Source organism: Falco biarmicus, chromosome 4 (genome assembly GCF_023638135.1).
Source record: "Falco biarmicus isolate bFalBia1 chromosome 4, bFalBia1.pri, whole genome shotgun sequence".
Taxonomy (NCBI): Eukaryota; Metazoa; Chordata; class Aves; order Falconiformes; family Falconidae; genus Falco; species Falco biarmicus.
Window position 1 is genome coordinate 6,433,052 of NC_079291.1, and position 19,227 is coordinate 6,452,278.

Sequence of the window (19,227 nt, forward strand, 5' to 3'; positions counted from 1 at the left end):
GAAGGATATGGCCTTGCTCTCCAAATTCTCTTTATTTTTTCTGCTGTTAGTGATTTTTAGATAAAGGCAATATTACAGAGGTTTGACGCCTGTAAAAGTGAAGATATTGAATTAACTTCTGGTCTGGTGTCAGGGAAAATGTTGATTTAGTTACAGTTGTTGGAGAGGAAAAAATTGGAATTTTTAAGTTGAACGAAGAGAGTTATTATTCAGCATACAATTGCACAGGAGAACTGAAAATACATACACACTCCCATCTAGACTTTATGTAATGCTTGACATCATAGTGATTGGAAAAATCATATTATAAAGAAATTGCAAAAGTTGCAAAAATGTTTTACCTATTTGAAATGTCTTTTTGATGAAAAATCTTTGAACAGTCTATTAATGCACTTTATAGAGATGCCACTGGTGTTGCTTTTCTTTTAGAGTTTATAAATGTTCAAAGTGTATTAATTTACTAAGCAGTTTGTCCATTTGATACCATTACACTTTCTCCCCTAAACAGATAAAGATGACAAAATTATTGACACATGTAAGCCTGTCATATATTTTCAGATTGACAGTTGAATGTTGTTTGGCATCATTGTTTTAAAACAGTAAGAGAATAAATAGTGTAACATCTGTTCTAAAATGGAATAAGACAGTTTGTAAAAGGGAGAATGTGGAAGTTGAGAAACAGATTCTATTTATTGACAGAAAAATTAGCAGCAACTTAAAATGATTATTGCCTTAGTTACTGTTTTGCTGTTTCTCTTTGATAACAATATTATAATTTAATAAAGTTGGTTAATTGCTAGATTGTGATCCTAAAATTATTGTCTCTCCTTGAGTCTGCACAGAAAACATTTTCTCTGAGATGCAAATGAATATTATTGAAATCGGAATCTAATTTGCCAGCTGCCAGGAAAAAAGTGCTAGATTCAACTGAAATAGTTTTCCAAAGTACTAAAGCTTAATATAAGTTTCCACATTTCCATCTCTTCTAGAGTAAGATAAATTTATTACTGTCAAATGACTTGCCCTGGAGATGTATCACAGTAACTGAGAGCATGGAAAATGAGATTTTAAATACTTATATGTAAAGATTAAGATGATAAACCCATTTTTGAAAGTGGAAAAAACTTACATTGATTAAAATTGTATTCATTCTTCTCATTATGAACTTGTTTCTTTACAGAATCAAGGAGAAGAAATGATGATGCATATCAGGAAAGGTTTTTGTTTTGGTTCCCCCCTCCTGCCTTGCTTCTTACCTTTACATGAAGTAGTAAAGTACATTTGAGTAATAATAACAGAACTTTATTCTCTTTATGTATATGTATATCATAATTTTGGTGTAAATGCTTGTTACTTCAAAGAAACATCATGAAAGGTCAAACAGGTTGCACTTGAAGAAGATGTTAGTAGGATTCATCTACTGAAGACTTTCAGACAGACTCAGTATCTCTTACATGGGCAATAATTGTGGGGAGGCAAAAGTGTAGAGTTTAATCCTAGGTTGCTATCATACTCACAAGAATAACCTTTTAAAATTTATATTGTGACAGATAGTATAAGATGGTAGGTCTAGAGGCAAGTTATGCAGCAGTTTGAAATCAAAGTAAAAAAAAAAAAAAAAAGAAAAGAAAAAGGAGATAAGGAAATAGTAATAATGGGAACAAAGAGGTACTTCAGCACCAGCACTCCCACTGATCCTACATGGATCCTATGAGGGAATGGAACCAGAATTTACACCTCCAGTCACCAGCAAGCTTGAGAGTTTCTATTTTAGCTATTACTTTCTAGTTATGGATACGCTATTTTTGAACCATTAATAGTGGCAATTAATTTTGAGCAGGTTAGGAAGAATTAGCTTCACAAATAATATCTTTTTAAATAATAATAAAAAATAATCACCCTAAAAAGATGAGTGATTGAAATAATTTACATGTACAATATGAGAAACAACTATCAGCTTGTGGACAAATACTCTGAGGAGAGTCACTCTGGGCTCTTCTGGCCAGTAAAATTACAAAAGTATATACACTGGACACTTACACTGTGCAAAAATACTGTGCAGTGATGAACTAAAACAAAAACCTTCAGATCAGCAAAACCTGAGCATATTTTAACAATTTCAGCAGAACATGTGCACATGTACTCTGGATCAGAATGCTATTTTTACTGATTCCATACTGATCTAAACCTATATCAAGAAAGTTTAGAGATTTTCACTTTCACTATTTTCATTATGCAGCACCATTGCATCATCCTTCTCTCAGAATTTTCAGGATTCAGGATTAAAACTAATTTAATCACAGGAAGCACTTCTTTTTGTCCTGGTTCCAAGAAAACAAGGTGTGTGCTGTATTACACTCTGTCAGTTCTTCTCTCACTTACCCAGGAAAAAAACACTTTGAAACCTAAGAAATAGTAATTTTGTTCAACAGGCCTGCAGAAGAAACAACCAGAAGCCATATAAAACATTTCAAACTTTTTTTGGCTCTCAGCACCTCAGAAGTTCCATGTGGCTTACTGACATCTCTTGGGTAGGAGGTGTCCAGCTGCAGTTAGGAAGTCAGTGGCTAGAAGCTGCAAATCCCATTAAAAAATCCCAAATTTCAGTTCTCTCACAGCTAATAGTTAAGAAGATTCTATAGTAGATTGCCAGGTAACAATCAGTAATTCTGCATTCTGAGAGGTGTGGTGCTGAATGCAGCGGGACATCAAAGGGGCGCATCTGTCTCACAGCTGAGAAACAGGCTTCTTGTGAATTATAATATTCTTGAAATGTTTAATAGATTGCATATTAATCTTGCTAGGAATGTGTGCTCTGTTTACGTGTCATTTTGCCGGGAAAAAATCCTTTAGGATGTGAAGCATCTCAGTTACAGAAATATATTGCCATGATCAATACAAATCTCATGTACATAGTCACGTAACAACATAAGTGTTTGGCTGGATATTGATTTTTATTTTGGGTTTTTTTAGATTTTTTTAGAAACAAATCATACTGAGTTTGGAAATGAAAATAGAAAAGGGTCATTTGTCTTTTCTAATCTGGTTTCAGTTTCAGAAAGTGAAGAGATTTAGTCATTAGTTTCACCAGCTGAATAGGATGGGCTCAATTAGAGCCAGCTCCCACTGCAAGTGTGAAACAGCATAACTAGGAGCGCTGCCTGAAAGTCTGGCATGTTAGTAAGAAATGCAGCAACACCTAATTAACAGAAAGTAAACATTCAAATTATTGCATACAAAATATACTGAGAAATGTGAATGTTACTCTGTTTTAATCTAAAACATGGTGACATGGTACAGGAATATATTTGTAAAGTGAAATCCTTAAGGTTACATCTCTTTACAAAAGAATATCTTAAATGTATGCTGTATAGTTCACCTCTTATAGGAGCTGAAACGTGTAGAGATGATTCCTAGGCTATTCAGTTTTCTACTGTGGGCACATAGCTGATAGCAGATTGTGGTTTTGTCGCATCTCTTGAAGACTGGGATAAGGTCAGGGAACTCAAACTCTGAACAATGCTACTCATTCTTTTCTAGGAAAGCCTAAATAGAAGAGAAAATTGTTCAGGGAGAAGATAAATTAAGTGCTGCAAAGGCAGGGGTCAATGTGACTAACCATTGTGGGTTAGAACCTTTTTGTAGGGTAGACTGAAGGTCAAGGAGATGTGAATCTCAGATCCTGGCTTAATTCAAATTTGAGGCAAGTGCTATTTCTATTCCCCTCTAATCAGTTCCTATTTCCTAAATCCCGTCAGAGACAGCTACTATAAAAGTCAACATAAAGCCCCGTTCCTAGGGATTCAGGCTGCCCGAAGAAATAGGGATAGTTCTGGGGACTGCGGTGGCAGCGGATGCCACAACAGGTGGGTAAATGGATGGGAACGAGCTTCTCGCTCATTTAAAGCAGAGGACCTGGATGACCTCTGTAACTGAAAAGAACTGCTGGACTGCCTCTGAGGAATAAATTGTAGGGCCTAGAACGTGGGGTTTGGTCCCCTAAATACTTTGCCAATCTACTTATTTATGAAATGTGTGTATGTGTAAAGCCAAACTGAAAATCCTTTCCTGGAATATCACCAGTGTGTTACCTTCCAGAGGTCCAAGAATATTTACTTCTCTTGCACGCTGCAAAGATGTTGGCTGATCCATTATTAAGGCTATATCCTGAGAAGAACAATAGCTTTGGGAAATGGTTTTCTTTATTTCTTTTCTTAATTGATTTTTTTCCCTGTGTGCTGTTCTACATTTTCATTACTGTCATATGAAATAGTAAAATGAAATATCTTATCATTATTACTTTTGGTTCCTTTTTTTATAAAGCCACAAAAATACTTAATGAAAATCCTTTTATTTGAAATTTTAGAGATATCAGTTTAAATTGTTGCATTTCATGCATGTTTTATTATTTGAGTAATTTTTTTGGAGACATGCCATTCTGAAGCAGAGGTTATATGAACAAGGTATTTTTAATAGCAAATTTAAATGTTAATTAAAAGCTAGTTAGTAGTACTTCCAGGGAAATGTATTGCCTGCTTCTGAAGAACCCTTTGAAATACAGTGGATTAGTTGGTGGATTAGAATCATTGGGAATCCCTGCTCTTGGACAAGTTTGCAAAACCCAAAACTTAGTTCTATACCAGTATTCCAATTAATTTTGGAGGAAAATAATTAACTGAACACTTCTATTTATTGAAAAAAAAATTAATCAAGATATTATTGAAAAAAACCTTCTTGTGATGGTATTGATAATACATTATTTTAGTAATGTCTACAAAACACTTTTTATGTAATTTTCCCATTGGAATTTCTTTAATGAAGTAGAGTGAGGAAGCAAAGCAAAGAGGTTAATGATCTGACCTGTGCAGACAGCTGTATCCCACAGCATCCTCTAGAAATGGCAATATAATTATGTTGATAGCAACTGTCTTTCCTGAATTAATCTTTTTTTTCTTCTTTTCATTTTTTTCTCCCTCCAACTCTTTATTGTCTCTTAAGTTACATTTTGGTTCATGATTTAGGCAGTTTAGAGCTTGCTTTTCTTTTTTAATGCATATGCTTATAAAATGCCCTAAAACGTAAGAGTCTAGCAAAGTTCAAGTAGTTAATAACGCTGACAGAAGCATGCTAATGAAGGATGAAACAAATAGCAATTAAACAAGGGAACAGAACCAAGCTTCAGAGTTCTCTCTCTCCATTTCTTCTGTCTCCGGGAGTGAAAAGAAGTGAGTTTTGCTTACTGTAATATTCAAGGCTTTGTTAAGAGAATGGGAAATTAAGGCTGATCAACTTCTCCTGGAGTAAGAGAAGTTCTTGGGCAAGCCTTTGAAGGGTCTTTCCATCTAAGTTGAGTCTAAAAACTATTTGAAAATCTTATGAAAGATAAAAGTAAATAAAGATAAGCCTGGAAGTGTTCTAAAAGGGTTGGGAGACTTTTATCCATCTTCTGAATGAATCCCAATTTATTACTGCGTCAGATGCTGGCTTGTTATTTAGTGCTTGGATGATTGCCTTGATGAGAGATTTCATTTTTCCCTGAAACATATTTTCTTTTTGGCTCCTGCTGTGGCTGCTCAGTTTTCCATTGACATGACTCCCACGCAGGAGTCCACATTAATATAGAAAACAGTGCAGCAGCGCTCAGATTCTGACATGTTTGTTAAAGAAAGCTCTTTTTTTGGAATATTGTGTCCTTGAGCTGTTCCTCAGATTGCTTCCCACCACAGGCCACTTTCACCCAAAGTGAGTTACATTTGTTACCACACAAAGAATTAGCCAAACTGACCTACCACCTGCTAACCTCTAAATGGAGAGATCCCTTGCCTCTTCCTCCTCCATGCTGCTCTCCCCTTGTCCCTTGCACTGAAGTTCTGCTCTCTCTGAACACAGAACTCCACCTGCTAATCCAGCAGGACTTTAACCCAAGTTAAAAAAAAAAAAAAAGGAAAGGAAAAAAAAAAAAAAGAGAAAAAGAGTACTTCTTTACTAGAATAGTTGATGACATCAGCTGGGTGGCACAAAAAGTATAAGGGACTTGGAAACCTTGCATAGGCAAGAGCAGAGTAAGGAATGAGTAGGAAGTTTGTGTTGCACAAAAGATGTTGAGACAGGCTTACAGACACAGGAGTTTTGTAGTTGAGCCCACAACTGACAGCACACATTGACTTTGAAAAACTGATTTAGGAGAAAGGTAAAGCAAAGGAGAGAGAGAGTGCAAAGGGAAAAAGGAAAAGTCTCCCTGGTGTCCAGCTGGGAGAAGCAGTGACAGGATCCCTGGAAGAGCTCTGGGCATTTCTCCAGTGCAGCACGTGCCAGTGAGGAAGATGATTTTCCACCTTTTTTTCCCCCTAGTGCTATACACTTTTATCAGGACCTCCTCTAATCTCCTCCCACTGGTTGTTCTTATTAAACGATGGCATTAGCACTGATTAGTACATGTGAATTAGCTGGCAGTGACATCTATTTATTGCTTGTTAAGCTTGTGTGTACACCTATTGCGGGTTAATATTTATTGAATACTTAAATTACTATTATTTACTTAGTTCCATACAACCTTTTATTTCTAATAAACTAAAATCTAGGAAGCGAGATAAGGAGACAAGGGGAATGAAGGGGTCATTCTTAGGCCAGTGGTAAGCGCTTCCTGTGCGAACCCACCACTATTCAGGCTTGCAGGTGCAAGGCTGTGAGAACAACAATACAAGAACAAAAGTACGAGAAGAATAAAGGAAAAATAATTCTACGGAGGCTCTGAAAACACTACCTCAACAGTGCAGGTAAAGGTTACAGGGCTGCAAGTAGCAGAACCATAGTGTTACTACGAGTAAGGTGCTATGGTACCTAAGGCACTGCACAAAATTTGTTACTATTTCTGATGTTAATCCACTATACCATATGTTTGCTCCACTTGTGTGAGAATATATGCTTTAACGGTCCAGGTTTCACACTTTTGGTCTGTTATTTTTAACCAGCAATTGTAGTTTTTGTGAAGTTTCCACCCAAGTCTTTCAGAATTATTGTTGCTGCTACTGTAACTTAAGGAAGTTAATTTATGCTGTTGTACACAATATGTGTAATGAGTCTATCTACTCATATGGGAATGTCTGAAATAGAGTGATTTTCCTACACCACAATATAATTCACAAGGTCAAACTCACGCACCTTATTTTGTTAGAATAAAAAGAAAACCAACAAAAAACAGCAACAAAAAGCCATTCTCTTTGCTTAGAAGAATTTCCAGTTAAGGAATTAGTTTTACAGTCTCTAACCTACAGATATTCTTTGCCTTTTATTTGCAAGAAGAAAAGACAGGTGCATTTACTCAACATTTAGAGCATACCTGTGTATATATATAGTCTTTTATGGTTTATTTACTGATATTACCCAGTTTCTGTGCTTTAAGAGTGTTCAGTCTATCTTAGACATAATGGAGTTTAGTCCCCATATGATGCCCATATGATAAATATAGGTCCTAATTCTAAGTAACCCCTTACTTAGAGGTTACTAAGTCTCCTCCCATTACTGCTGGAGTCTCTTCCCATTACTGCTGGGGAAACGTGGCTCCTGACCCTGATACTGCGGCTCAGTAGGCTAAAGGAGAGGTTTACACTGCATCAGTATTGTGGCCACCTGGATTGCAAAAGGTTATGCAACGGACAAAGGTATTTCTGCTGGTATATACAGTGCTGCTGGTTAAATCCTCCAGCTGACTTACAGTCTCTCTGAATTATTTTTTACATTACAAACGGTACCTAGAACAGCAATGATTTTCCGAAATTATAACATCAGGTAACATAGGAAATGTGGCAGTATAATCATGTTGTAACTTAGAGCTTTCTTCTACTTTTGGTGTTTTCAGTAAGTTTAATTTATAGAACCTTGCACAGTTTCTGCTAAAATCTTTTTTTCTTTGTGTGTATTTTTAGTTTTTTTTCTCTAGGTTTGCTTAGTGCCACTTCAGGGTAGCATAGCACTTGTGTGAAACTATGAATGTTTCTTATACATATATGAATATATATATATATTAAAAATTTATATATAAAAAATATAAATAAATACATAAAAGAGAATATAAAAGCAACACATGGTATTTTCTTATGCTGATAACTTTCTTTTGTGTACAGTATCTGGGGTACCGCAGTGTTTTTTTCCCATGGTTTCTTCCAAAGGCGATTAGACAAATCCATGCTGTAAATACCTGGCTTTTTACAAATTATTTCAAAACTCTCCCAATGAATAAGATTATTTTCTCTTACATGGCAACTGCCCTTTGGTCAAGACACTCTTCATCACTTTCCTTAGATTGGGCTTTGGAGAAACAAGGCAAGACTTCAAACTACCTCCCATAACAACACTGGAGTTTAATTGCGACATATTCATAATTCATTTCTGTGGAACAAAAGCAGTGTTGTCATTGTCTTGCAAGTATAGTGGCGACATTTTTTTTTTTTTCTGAAACTATTTTGGACCAGTAAGAAAAATTTAGTCAAAACCCAAATGTAATTTTGTTTTGACTGAAAAATTGCCGTAAAAGTTACTTGGTTACCTAACGACACTGACTCACTGCAGTACAGTTAATAGATAACATTTTCCTGGCATGCTGGAGGTTTAGGTCTTGCATTAATTGGTGAACACTGACCTACTGTTCTGATGTGAGTCTCTTTCTGATGTGAGTCTCCTTTTGATGTAAGTTTTGTTTCATTTGGGCAGCATTTTAGGGGGAAGGCGGTGGAAAGGGGAATTGGTTTTGTTCCACCACAGAATGAAAATAACATCTGCTATAGGAATGCCAAATGTGGTTCTGTGCTACTTAACCTCTTTATTTCCTTTAAAAAAGAACAAGAAATAAAACAAAACAAGCAGACATGAAAAGGTCTAAGTTTTCAGTAACTAAGTATCTTCAGTCCCTTTGTGATTTTGGTATGTTTATTCCTCTTATTTGCACAAAGTTCTTTGAGGTTAAATTCAGGGATTGTTTTGATAGCACTTTTCCTATGCCTGATTTTCCTTCACTGAGACAATACTTGGTCCAATTTATTTCTTTCTTCTTCTAAGGTAATCAAAACCCTGAGAATTTTAGTTTGTATTTATACCTGTACTCCTTACTGCAGGGGAGTTCCAAACGCTATGAATTTCCCAAACTATATCCACTTCTTCAGCCAAAATCTGGATTTTTCTTCAGAAGACCATCTTCTGGCAATGTTCACCTTCAGTCTTTCAGGTTCCTCCAGCAGCTTCTGCCTTGATTATCTGAGTATCTTACATAAATATATATGTTTGTGTATTGGATACATACACTGTACATAAGTAGATCTAAGCTCAGGTACGCCTGCTCTAAACTGTACCAGTCCTTCAGGAGGTCCATAGTAACTTCCTTATAAGAAATAACGGCTTATGTCTACTTCAGACGTCTACTTTACTTTTTCATGAAGGTTATTCTGCTTGTTTGTTCAACACCACCACTGGTCCTTCCACAGTTTTCAGCATTTTTCATCTGGATTTTTTATGAGATCATTCCCAGCTGGCAAACCCATTATAAGATGGTTCATATTCCTTTGAATATGATAACTTAGGTATATTCTCACTTGTAAACTCCTTGTCATCCTCTTCCACCCCCAAAATATGGGGGTTTTTTTTACAGATCTTGCTCAAGAGTACAATGTCAGCAAGCCCTATACTGAGATTCTTAGAACTATTTTGATTCAGAAAGGTTGAGTTTGGGATACACGCTGTAATCCTTTGTTATGGTAAATAGTGCAGTATAGAACTCTATCTTTTCTGGAAATTACATTTCCTGGATACTGTTCATCATTTTCTGAACCATTTTTGACACAATTACTGTCAATTTGTCAGAAGAACATTCTGTGAACAGACTTTATTTCCACAGCATCATTTTAGGTTAGTGTTGGTGTTGCTTCTCTGAGAAAACTGCATGTAGAAATTCTTGCAGTTTACAGAGAACTCATTTCACTGGAATAGGCACATGGGAGTCAGCTTCTTATCCCCATTAAAATTAACTCAAAGTACCCTTTGTTTTCAGGGACTGAGAGAGTAGCATATAAACTGCAAAGGCTCAAAATGGTTACTTTTAGCCCTGGACTCCTAGCACCTTAATATTGAAGTATAATAATTGCAGAGAGAAATCAATACAGTAGAAGTCACCACAAGCTGGCATGAAAATGTCATGGGGTTGCAGAGGATTGTTAAAGTGACAGTGAACAGCCCAGAAATGTGTACATGAACTAGCATACATGAAAAGCAGCTTAGAGCTGCTTTGAGTAACAACTTCAGTGTAGTATAGCACTTGTATGAAATGATGAATGTTTCTTATATATATAAAACAAGAGAATGTAAAAGCAACATGTGATATTTTCTTACACTGGTAACTTTCTTTTGCGTACAGTCTGCTGTACCGCAGTATTTTTCCCATGGTTACTTCCAAAGGCGAAATAAATTTTCACAGAATCTACATGTTTCAAGTGATAAGATGAAACTTTCTAAACAGTAGGTAAATAGTTCTTCCACAAATCAACACACTGTAAAGAAATCCAGTTCCTTATTTCCACTATAGTAGGCATCAGGATATTTTCCAAGCCCCTGAGCTACCACTTCATAATCAATATAGTCTAATAAGAAGAAACGAGCATTAGATTTCAAACAGGCAGGAACATGATATTTTAAAGGCATTTCACACCAGGTTAAAAATGTATAGCTTAAGTTCTTCCTCACAGGTGTGCAGGAATAACGTCTCACCAATCTATTTCCTGTATTCTTCCACTAGCTCTGTTCGCAGCATCCATAACATCTGCCTGCTTGGATATATTGCAACATCAGTAGCAGTACATACACTGAGGGCAAATATCCAAAGGGCTATCCACTACAGTAGTAGTATAAGCAGGTTCATCAGGCAGGATACTTAGTAAAGGCATGTGTGGGACACTGAAACCATGAAATACGACGCAGTGGTGAAAGTCTGGTATGCCTGTAAACTGAGTAATCAATTGTGTGTGACATTAGTGCTTAAACCAGCTGTAAACAAATGAGCTTTCAACTCTTTATTTTATTCCTATTTCAGATAGATGATAAAGGAAGGTATGGACAGGATCACATTGGTAAATGTTTGACAAGGATGTGGCTCTTTAAAATGTTTCTATTCAGGAGGACTGTTAATCTGCAAACCTTTCTCTTGGTTGAACACTTGACACCAACTCATGATCCCAGGCTCTTAAACAATTAGACTATATGATATGAGAACTCAATGTGTCGGCCTGACTTACAGCAATTCCATTTCTACCATTCCAGGTGAATTTTAAATTAACAAAACAGACGGGGGAAAAAAGCAAATTTAATATAGCTAGGTTACACAAATGGCCCTTCTGCCTGGTGGGTGAACTTAAAATTTCCATGTATTTTATTGGAGAAACTGCAAAACACGCTTCCTTTAGAGGCAGGAATCTTTGCTCTCCAGTGGGCATCCACAGAAAACACCAAGCAGCAGCTGAGCTACCTTGGTAGACAGAGGGTAGTTCTGTTTACCAAGTTAGACAGAACTCTAGTTACCCAGAGGTAGTTCTGCTGGGTAAACGAGCACCTTCAGTTCCCATTGAGACCCTTCTGGATGACACTGTGTTGTGACAGTGTGCCGGTGACTCATGAGTTGCTGTGTCTCTTCTCTGCTGATGTCTTCTTTTTTCTGTCTTTTCCATCGGCAAGTGGTGCTTCACTTGTAGGAATGCCTATAAAACATTGCACTAGCATGGATATATTTGATAACTGCATATATATCAAACATTTCAATGCCTATAAAACATTGCACTAGCATGGAAATATGGAAATATTTGATAACTGCAACATACCATTTTTAATTATGTCAGCACTGTGTGCTAGCAGTCACCACGCAATTAGTAACACAAACAAAGCTTACCAAATAGAATGTAATAATTTTTTACTGAAAAAATAAATTTTGTTAAAATCTACACAGCTTAAGGGTAGGAAAATAAATACTTAATTGCAACCTTGATTCACCTTAGTCTAGTTGATTTAAACTGTTGTTGCACTTAACATGTGTGTAATGTGATTTTGCAATTCCAGGTACATATAAAGAAAAAAGTAAAAATACATATCTGAGACTGGTTAGCATTTCCTTTTGAGGAAAAGATGTAGATTTATGCTGGTGGAGTTTAATTTGCTAGAACTTCAAAGCCATCTCTTCCAAAAGTTCCTCTCCTTTACTGTAGTTTATCCATTACAATTGCACTGTTTTTTGATTTGAAAGGTGCTCTGAGCTGATAAACAAGCAGTAACAGCATTGGTACTATTTGATCAAAGTCCTTCTGAGTCCTTACACTTTAGAGATCAAGTAGATGCAAATCAGATTGGGAATAGAAAAGCAATAGGAACATATACAGAGATTTCTAATGGAAGAGTAAATGATTCCCCCCTGCCCAGAATCTTAGAGCCCATTTCACCGTGAGGGTTATTTTTTTGCTTTTGCTTTCTATTTTGTTTCCCTCTGCTACTGTCTGGCTTTTTTGTCTGCTTTGTTCTAGGAATAGGTGCTTTGATTGGTCATGAAGAAAGCTGCAGTCAGTATTCTAGTATTGACCTGGTGCACTAATGGCACTGAAGGCTGAGTCTGAGATCGTTAAACACCAAGTCTCTTAAATGGCTTATGATCTGTGTTTATCAATAAAACTAGGAGGTGATTTAGCAACCAGATGTCCAAGTTTTGCTTAGATGTCTCTAAGCTGAACTGCATTACAAATTAACTCTCTTTGTAGCTATAAATATTGTATATAGTAAAGCATTTTCACTGTCAGGCTAAATATTATTGTAAATGCAAAGTGAAAGGTTGATTTCTTAGCTGCTGAACTCAGAACTTTACATAATGGGAATGCAGGTTAAGTGGGAGCTATGGCAGCTTACCCTTGAGCTGAGCCCATAGAGCCAGGTATTTCAGACATTATTTTTGTTTTTCACACTCTGAATTTGTAACTGTTAGCCAATTTTATAAATAAGTTTCCTTATTAATGTCAGCCTTTATTTGAAAAGACATGGCCAATTAAATCAATTATATAGCTTACAGTGAAGGGTCCTTTGTTCATCAGTCCACACTTGCAGTTTATTATGCAATAGTTTTACCTTTTATTGTACTACTGTAAATTTACTGGAATATATTTTTTTTTTAGTGAAGGATGTGAAGAAGTACCAGTGTAATCAACTTTCTTTCTGAGTCACTTAGATCTGGATAAATTTTAACCTTCCATTAATGACCCAGTTAACTGCACTGTGGTTTTCAAGAGGAACCTTAATATTTGAAAGTTTATACATTATAAAATCATCTTGGTCTCAGTCATATTAGAAGGACAGTAGTTGGTAAATGAGCTCGAACTCTAATTAGACTCACTTGCATCTAAATGTGCTGAAAAAAGCTAAATGTTCTCATGTGCAATATTTTAATCTTTCAGTTAGGTAACCTTAACTGTTAACATGGTCATGTTCTGTAATAGTAATTTGTGTGAACCTGGAATGCGACTTCTCTTGTGAAGTTGCCCATGTAGCAACTGCGGAATCACACTGAAATGTAGTAAATCCTTTTATCCAGAAGAATTTATGGACTGTTCTCCATTTGATAGAGTGACTAATATGAGTCACTTGTTTAATTACTGCAGCTTCTTCAATTGCTAGGGATTTTTTTTTGTAGTTTTTTTTTCCTTCCTTTTTAATTCATAAATAATTTAATATTTAAAATTAGTGTGGTGGTTGGCTGTACTCAGTTGTACAAGAAGTCAGATAGATGTTCTCCACTGGTAAAGATGAAGACTTGCAGAAACCATCTGGACTTTGAAAGGAACTGTTACAAGAATCGGGGAAGGCCAATAATGAAATTTATAGCAGACATAGCTACAGTATTAAAGCAAAAACCCTTTTGTCATTTTTTTGCTAAATAAGATGACAGTAAGATTTATCAAGGGAGTGCTGAGTTTAATTGTAATATTGTCTCATTACAAACAGTCAGATAAATTGTGTGCATTAATTATGAAGCAGAGACTTGCATAATAGCCTTTTCCTTTAATTATCTCAATTCTAAAATTCTGTCATGGGACATTTAATGAACCTGTCTCTCTGTATCAGATGGTATGTGATACAAATTTATTCTGTTTCTTAGATTATAATTTCTGGTTTTCAGGTCATTGAAACAGGGCAACAGCGTGTGAGCTTGTGATTGAAGGTGTAGTTAGTTAGCATGGTTCTGGTTCAGCTTGTTTAATTGTCCCTGATTTTATATTATGTGTCTGGCAGAGGTTTCTGGAAACCATGCTAGTCTTCTGTTGGTGAATGTCCCATCCACTCCAATATGTCCTGCTTCCAAAGCAAATGCAGGTGTGCAAGTTGCTAATATTCTTTGTATCACACTTTCATGTGAAAAAAAGTGATTTGGTCATCATAGAAAATGAGCTCAAAGGAAAACAAGGATAGTTGAAACAAATCTGCTTTTAAATTGTGCTGAATATTTGTGGAATACCTCTGTCATATTCATCTGTCTCTGCTGACTTGCTGCTAAATGAAAAGTTTGTGAATGTTCTTGGATTTTTTTGTGTCTAAGGTTCTTGTCCTATTCTTTAAGAGAAGCACTTTTAAATCGTCCTCTATGCTTCACACACAGGCTTGAATATACAAGCAAGTATTTTTATCCAAAGCTAATATACAAATACACAATGTAATTATTTTTATTTAATTTGCATAAATGTATAGCACTTAATTTCTGAGTTGAAAACTGCTACTCGTGGTTTTGTCAAAATCCATTCTTTCAGGTTGTTCACAGATTTGCAGCAGTCTATGTTGTTGCAAATTCCCTGTACTCCTAAACAGTCCCAAAGGCTCAAGGTTACATGTTTTTTAATAGATCATAAATTTAGCTTGAATGTGTTTTCTTGTAAAAAACAAACAAACAAACAACCCACAACCCAAAAAACATCCTACCAGTAATCTAATACTGTTTCCTGATCAACCAACCCAAATAAAATAACTTGATATTCAGGCTGATGTGCTGAACTATTAATACGGAATTCAACATTCATTCTTCCTACTCTGGATTTTTTTTTTGATCTAGCAAGCTATCACTGAAGATCATAGCATTAAATGTTGGGTTTGTTATTTGTTTCACACTGTAGCCTGAATGATATAAATTTCACCCTCAGTTCTTGTTTTTTGAATTATTATTTGATGCCTTATGTGCCCTAGGAATAGCAAGTGATATTGAAGATTCCAAGCTATGAAAATAAATTACAGAAGTAAATAAATTTTTAACCAGAATATTTTAACATATGAGCTTTTTTTAAATTGCTTTGTGTAATAATTAAATGTTAATTATCACTTAATAAATATTACTGAAGAATTTGATTATACACATAATTATTGGATAAAATTATGTTGCTTGATCCTTAAATATCACAAGGAATTTAAAAAATAAATTATTAAAGTACATCCCTTAGTCTACTAGTTTGGGATTACAGGTTTATCTTTCATCGTTTCATTTGAACTTCAGGTTGAATATAATTTTCACTGGGTTGACTTTTAAAAGTAAATTGGTTTTTTATATGAATGCAAAAGTAACCAAGAGTATTCTGGGCTTATTTGTATGTAGATAACAGCAGAGTTTGACTGTCTTAAATTTTTCATAAAATGATTATAAGCTTGGTAAGCTCCAGTGTATTCCTGTTCATAATGATATTCAAACACTCCTACACTCTGAGAGCATCCTCCCTATCCTTTCTGTCCTGGTGTTCCATATTCTCCTTCATGCAATTCACAACAATCAGAATTAATAAATAAATAAATAAATAAAAATCTTTGCATCACAAAATTATATCTTAAACAACAAGAAACCCAGGAGGAAATTAATTTGATAGCTACAGAAGCATTTAGAACGTATGATCTGCAGGTCTTGCACTGTAGCACCATCATTAAACTGCACTACAAGCATATGATTTTAATTCTTTTGGCAGTGTGGGGATTTAGTTTTGTGTTGACAGGGGGAGCAGCATGTCAGTGCATGAATGATAATGATACATATTCCCTAGTTAGGCAAATAAAAATGACCAGCTAAATCAAGCACTGCACTGAACCAGAATGCATTTTTAAATCAAATTATTTGGCAAATGAGAAAAGTCTGTTTTAATAGAAAAATCATTTATTGAAAGACTTTAATTAATTTTAAACAAAAGGTGAGTGAATGAAGTAAAGCTTAAGAGCAAGTTGATCATTTAAAAAGCCTCGGCATTGTCATTAAAATACTGAAACCTTAGCAGTATCGGCCATAATATTTTATCCCTTGGGTAAATAAAAGGGTAAGGTAGCTGAAGTTATTGAAATTTCATGGATGTAGAACTCCTGTGATAGTTCAAACTGAAATGGACCTACGCTCCCTCTATTTTGCTTTTTGAATTCTGTCTCTACCTTCCCTGTTCATGAATAATATATCACTGTATGGGGATTAGGCATATCAACCTGAGTTTTCCATTGAAATAGTTCATTATTTCTCTTTCAATTTATGAATATTTATCAAGGGATTCTGGGTTATTTAATAGTATTTTCCCTTAATGCATACCCATGAATCCCCATGCACATAAGTCTGAAAAATGAGAGTTATTTGTCTTGGGACTAAACTGCTCCTAAGCTCCTGCTAGCAAGCTGCAAGGTAAACATTCCTTAATAAGCAATAGGCAAAAAACAGTCTTTCCTCCCTCGATGTGAAATGTAGACAGATTCCTCCCATAAAACTTTCCCTCCACCACTTCAAGATAAAGAAACACAAGCAAAAATAATGTATAAGAACTTCATATATTATCTGGAAAGGGTCTCCATGCTAATTTAAAAAGACCATAAAGTGCTAGAGCTCTTGATGTAAGCTGGTGATGAGAGTTTAAGAAGGGAAAAAACTTTCAAAGACACTTCTACAAAGGATAGAAATGAGCTATTAGGCTGCAAGATTTGTGAAGGATTTGAACTCAGACTGGAACATTGCTTTTTGTTGATTGATCTCCATGTCAATATACTCTTCTTGAATTTGTCATACATCTTACACACATGAAAATGTATAAAATGCATTAAGGTGTAACAGGATGTTCAATCTTTGATGTGCTTGTTTCATATGGGAGAAGTGTGGTAGGGCTCTGGAAGACAACTGATAGTGCTTTTGGGTGAAATCTTTTTCCCTCAAAAAAAAAAAAAGGGGGGGGGGGGGAGCAAAAACAAACTACAAACAATTTCCTATAGTCCCAGAATGTCTCTCAACTCTACTTTTATGGATTCCCTTGAAAAATTATACAGAAGAAATTAATTTGAGTGTCGCTAAAGATCATCTTTAGTTTACTGAGAGCATAGAGGGATTCGGTTTTTTTAAGATATAGCTGTGCATGTTCAGACTGCGGAGTAGTTTGAGTGGGAGCATAACAGCACCTTTGAAATATCTCCAAAGCTTCCATGTTTGTCACCAGTCTTTGGTCAAGTGGTTGTTTTAATGTGCTATCATCCATCTCAGAGACAGTTATCATAAATTATTCCTTGAGGATGCAGTGAGGCAAGCTGTACGTAGCCATGAGGAACCATCTTATGAAGATGTTTTGTGAGCTGTAAAACTTGACTTTCAGACTAATGGTCTAAAACCAGAATTTGAATTGTGTTTTGCAGGCAGTTGGGACTTCACTTTTAAACGCCATGTCCAGTTGTGCCTTTCTATGAATCTAAAGGAAGTGTTACGTCAAATGATGTAGAAATCAGACTGTAATTCTTGTTTCACTTTTGTGTTCTTCTACAGATAGTAACTTCATCCTTGCAAATGCTCAGGTGGCTAAGGGATTCCCTATTGTTTACTGCTCAGATGGCTTCTGTGAGCTTGCTGGATTTGCACGAACTGAAGTCATGCAGAAGAGCTGCAGCTGTAAATTTTTACTTGGTGCTGAAACAAATGAGCAGATGATTGTTCAAATTGAGAAATCACTGGAGGAAAAAGTAGAGTTCAAAGGAGAAATCATGTTCTATAAGAAGAATGGTAAGTTTTTCTTTCCTGTTTTGTTAGTCCCAAAGAATGAAACTTAGCATTAATGCATATGATATATAGTATGCATTTTTATGTAATGATTTTTTATGTCTATAATCAGTCCTACAAGAACAGATTTCAATAAAGACAGTTCACATTGAGACTACGTTTATATCAATATTACTGATTATATGTAAGTATATGACAAGTCACAAAGATGCATAGAACAAATTTAGGATCCTAAACTGCATGATGAGACACCGTGTTATCTGCACTCAGTGTGACATGGCATTTTCTACTTTTTCACGTATTGCAGTTCTTACCCTTAACTGCTGAAACTTAAATTAAAAAATTAATACTCACCATATGGTAGACCATGACTCTGTACAATTTTCAGTCCCATCAACAAAATGCTCAGCCACTATATTTCAATGCAATAATAATGATTTTCAAGAAGTGGGTAAGTACTTTAAGTAAAATTTATATTTAAGTATGCATCGTCACATTAAAAAAACATTTCTGGGCATTAAGCAACTCCATCGACTTCAGTAAATTTCAGGTTGCACCATCAAAGCTTTCACTCCTGTGGTAGGGCATTTATAAGGACAGTTTCATAGTCAAGATGAATGAGCCATGGAAGCAAGCACCCCACCATGCACACTTACCAGCTTGTTTCATTTATATCAGGTTCTTTAGTGCACCTGTGCTGTAAGCATTTACGCTGCCATTGTTCATGTGATCTTCAAACAGGTGACACTAAGTGTGAGATACTGACAGGACTGCAGCCGCCTTAGTGATATAGGAGCCTTCACATGTGTTTAATGATCCATGGGTTCAATGGATCCATGGCTGCTTGCCGAGTATCACCTTTTGTTTTATTATAAGGCTAGAATTTCTAGGCATACGTTTAGACCATGTGTCGTCTTCATAGATTCTACTCACGTCTTTACTAATGAAACATTTTCCCCTCAAATATTACTACTATTATATTAGATATTTTTAAAAGCTATTTTCTAAAAGTAACTTTTTTTTTTTACAAGAAGATAGTCGGTGATTTAGAATCTTAGAAGACAGCTTCGCTTTCCGTAACATATCAAAAAGAGAAACGTTGCTTAGATGGCTTGTATTTATGTCTGCTGTTTTTCACAGTGTTAAGTTTTGAAGTTATTCTGAAGATGCTGCTAAAT

General features: G+C 35.6%; 1 protein-coding gene across 3 annotated transcripts in view; it reads left to right on the forward strand.

Moving 5' to 3' along the window:
• The window catches only part of KCNH8 (potassium voltage-gated channel subfamily H member 8), a 195,821-nt gene that overhangs the window by 45,785 nt on the left and 130,809 nt on the right, over positions 1-19,227 (forward strand). For all 3 annotated transcript variants that reach the window (XM_056338272.1, XM_056338273.1, XM_056338274.1), the window contains exon 2: positions 17,819-18,052. In XM_056338272.1, the coding sequence (XP_056194247.1) occupies positions 17,819-18,052 (234 nt within the window). The remainder of the gene's footprint in view (positions 1-17,818; positions 18,053-19,227) is intronic.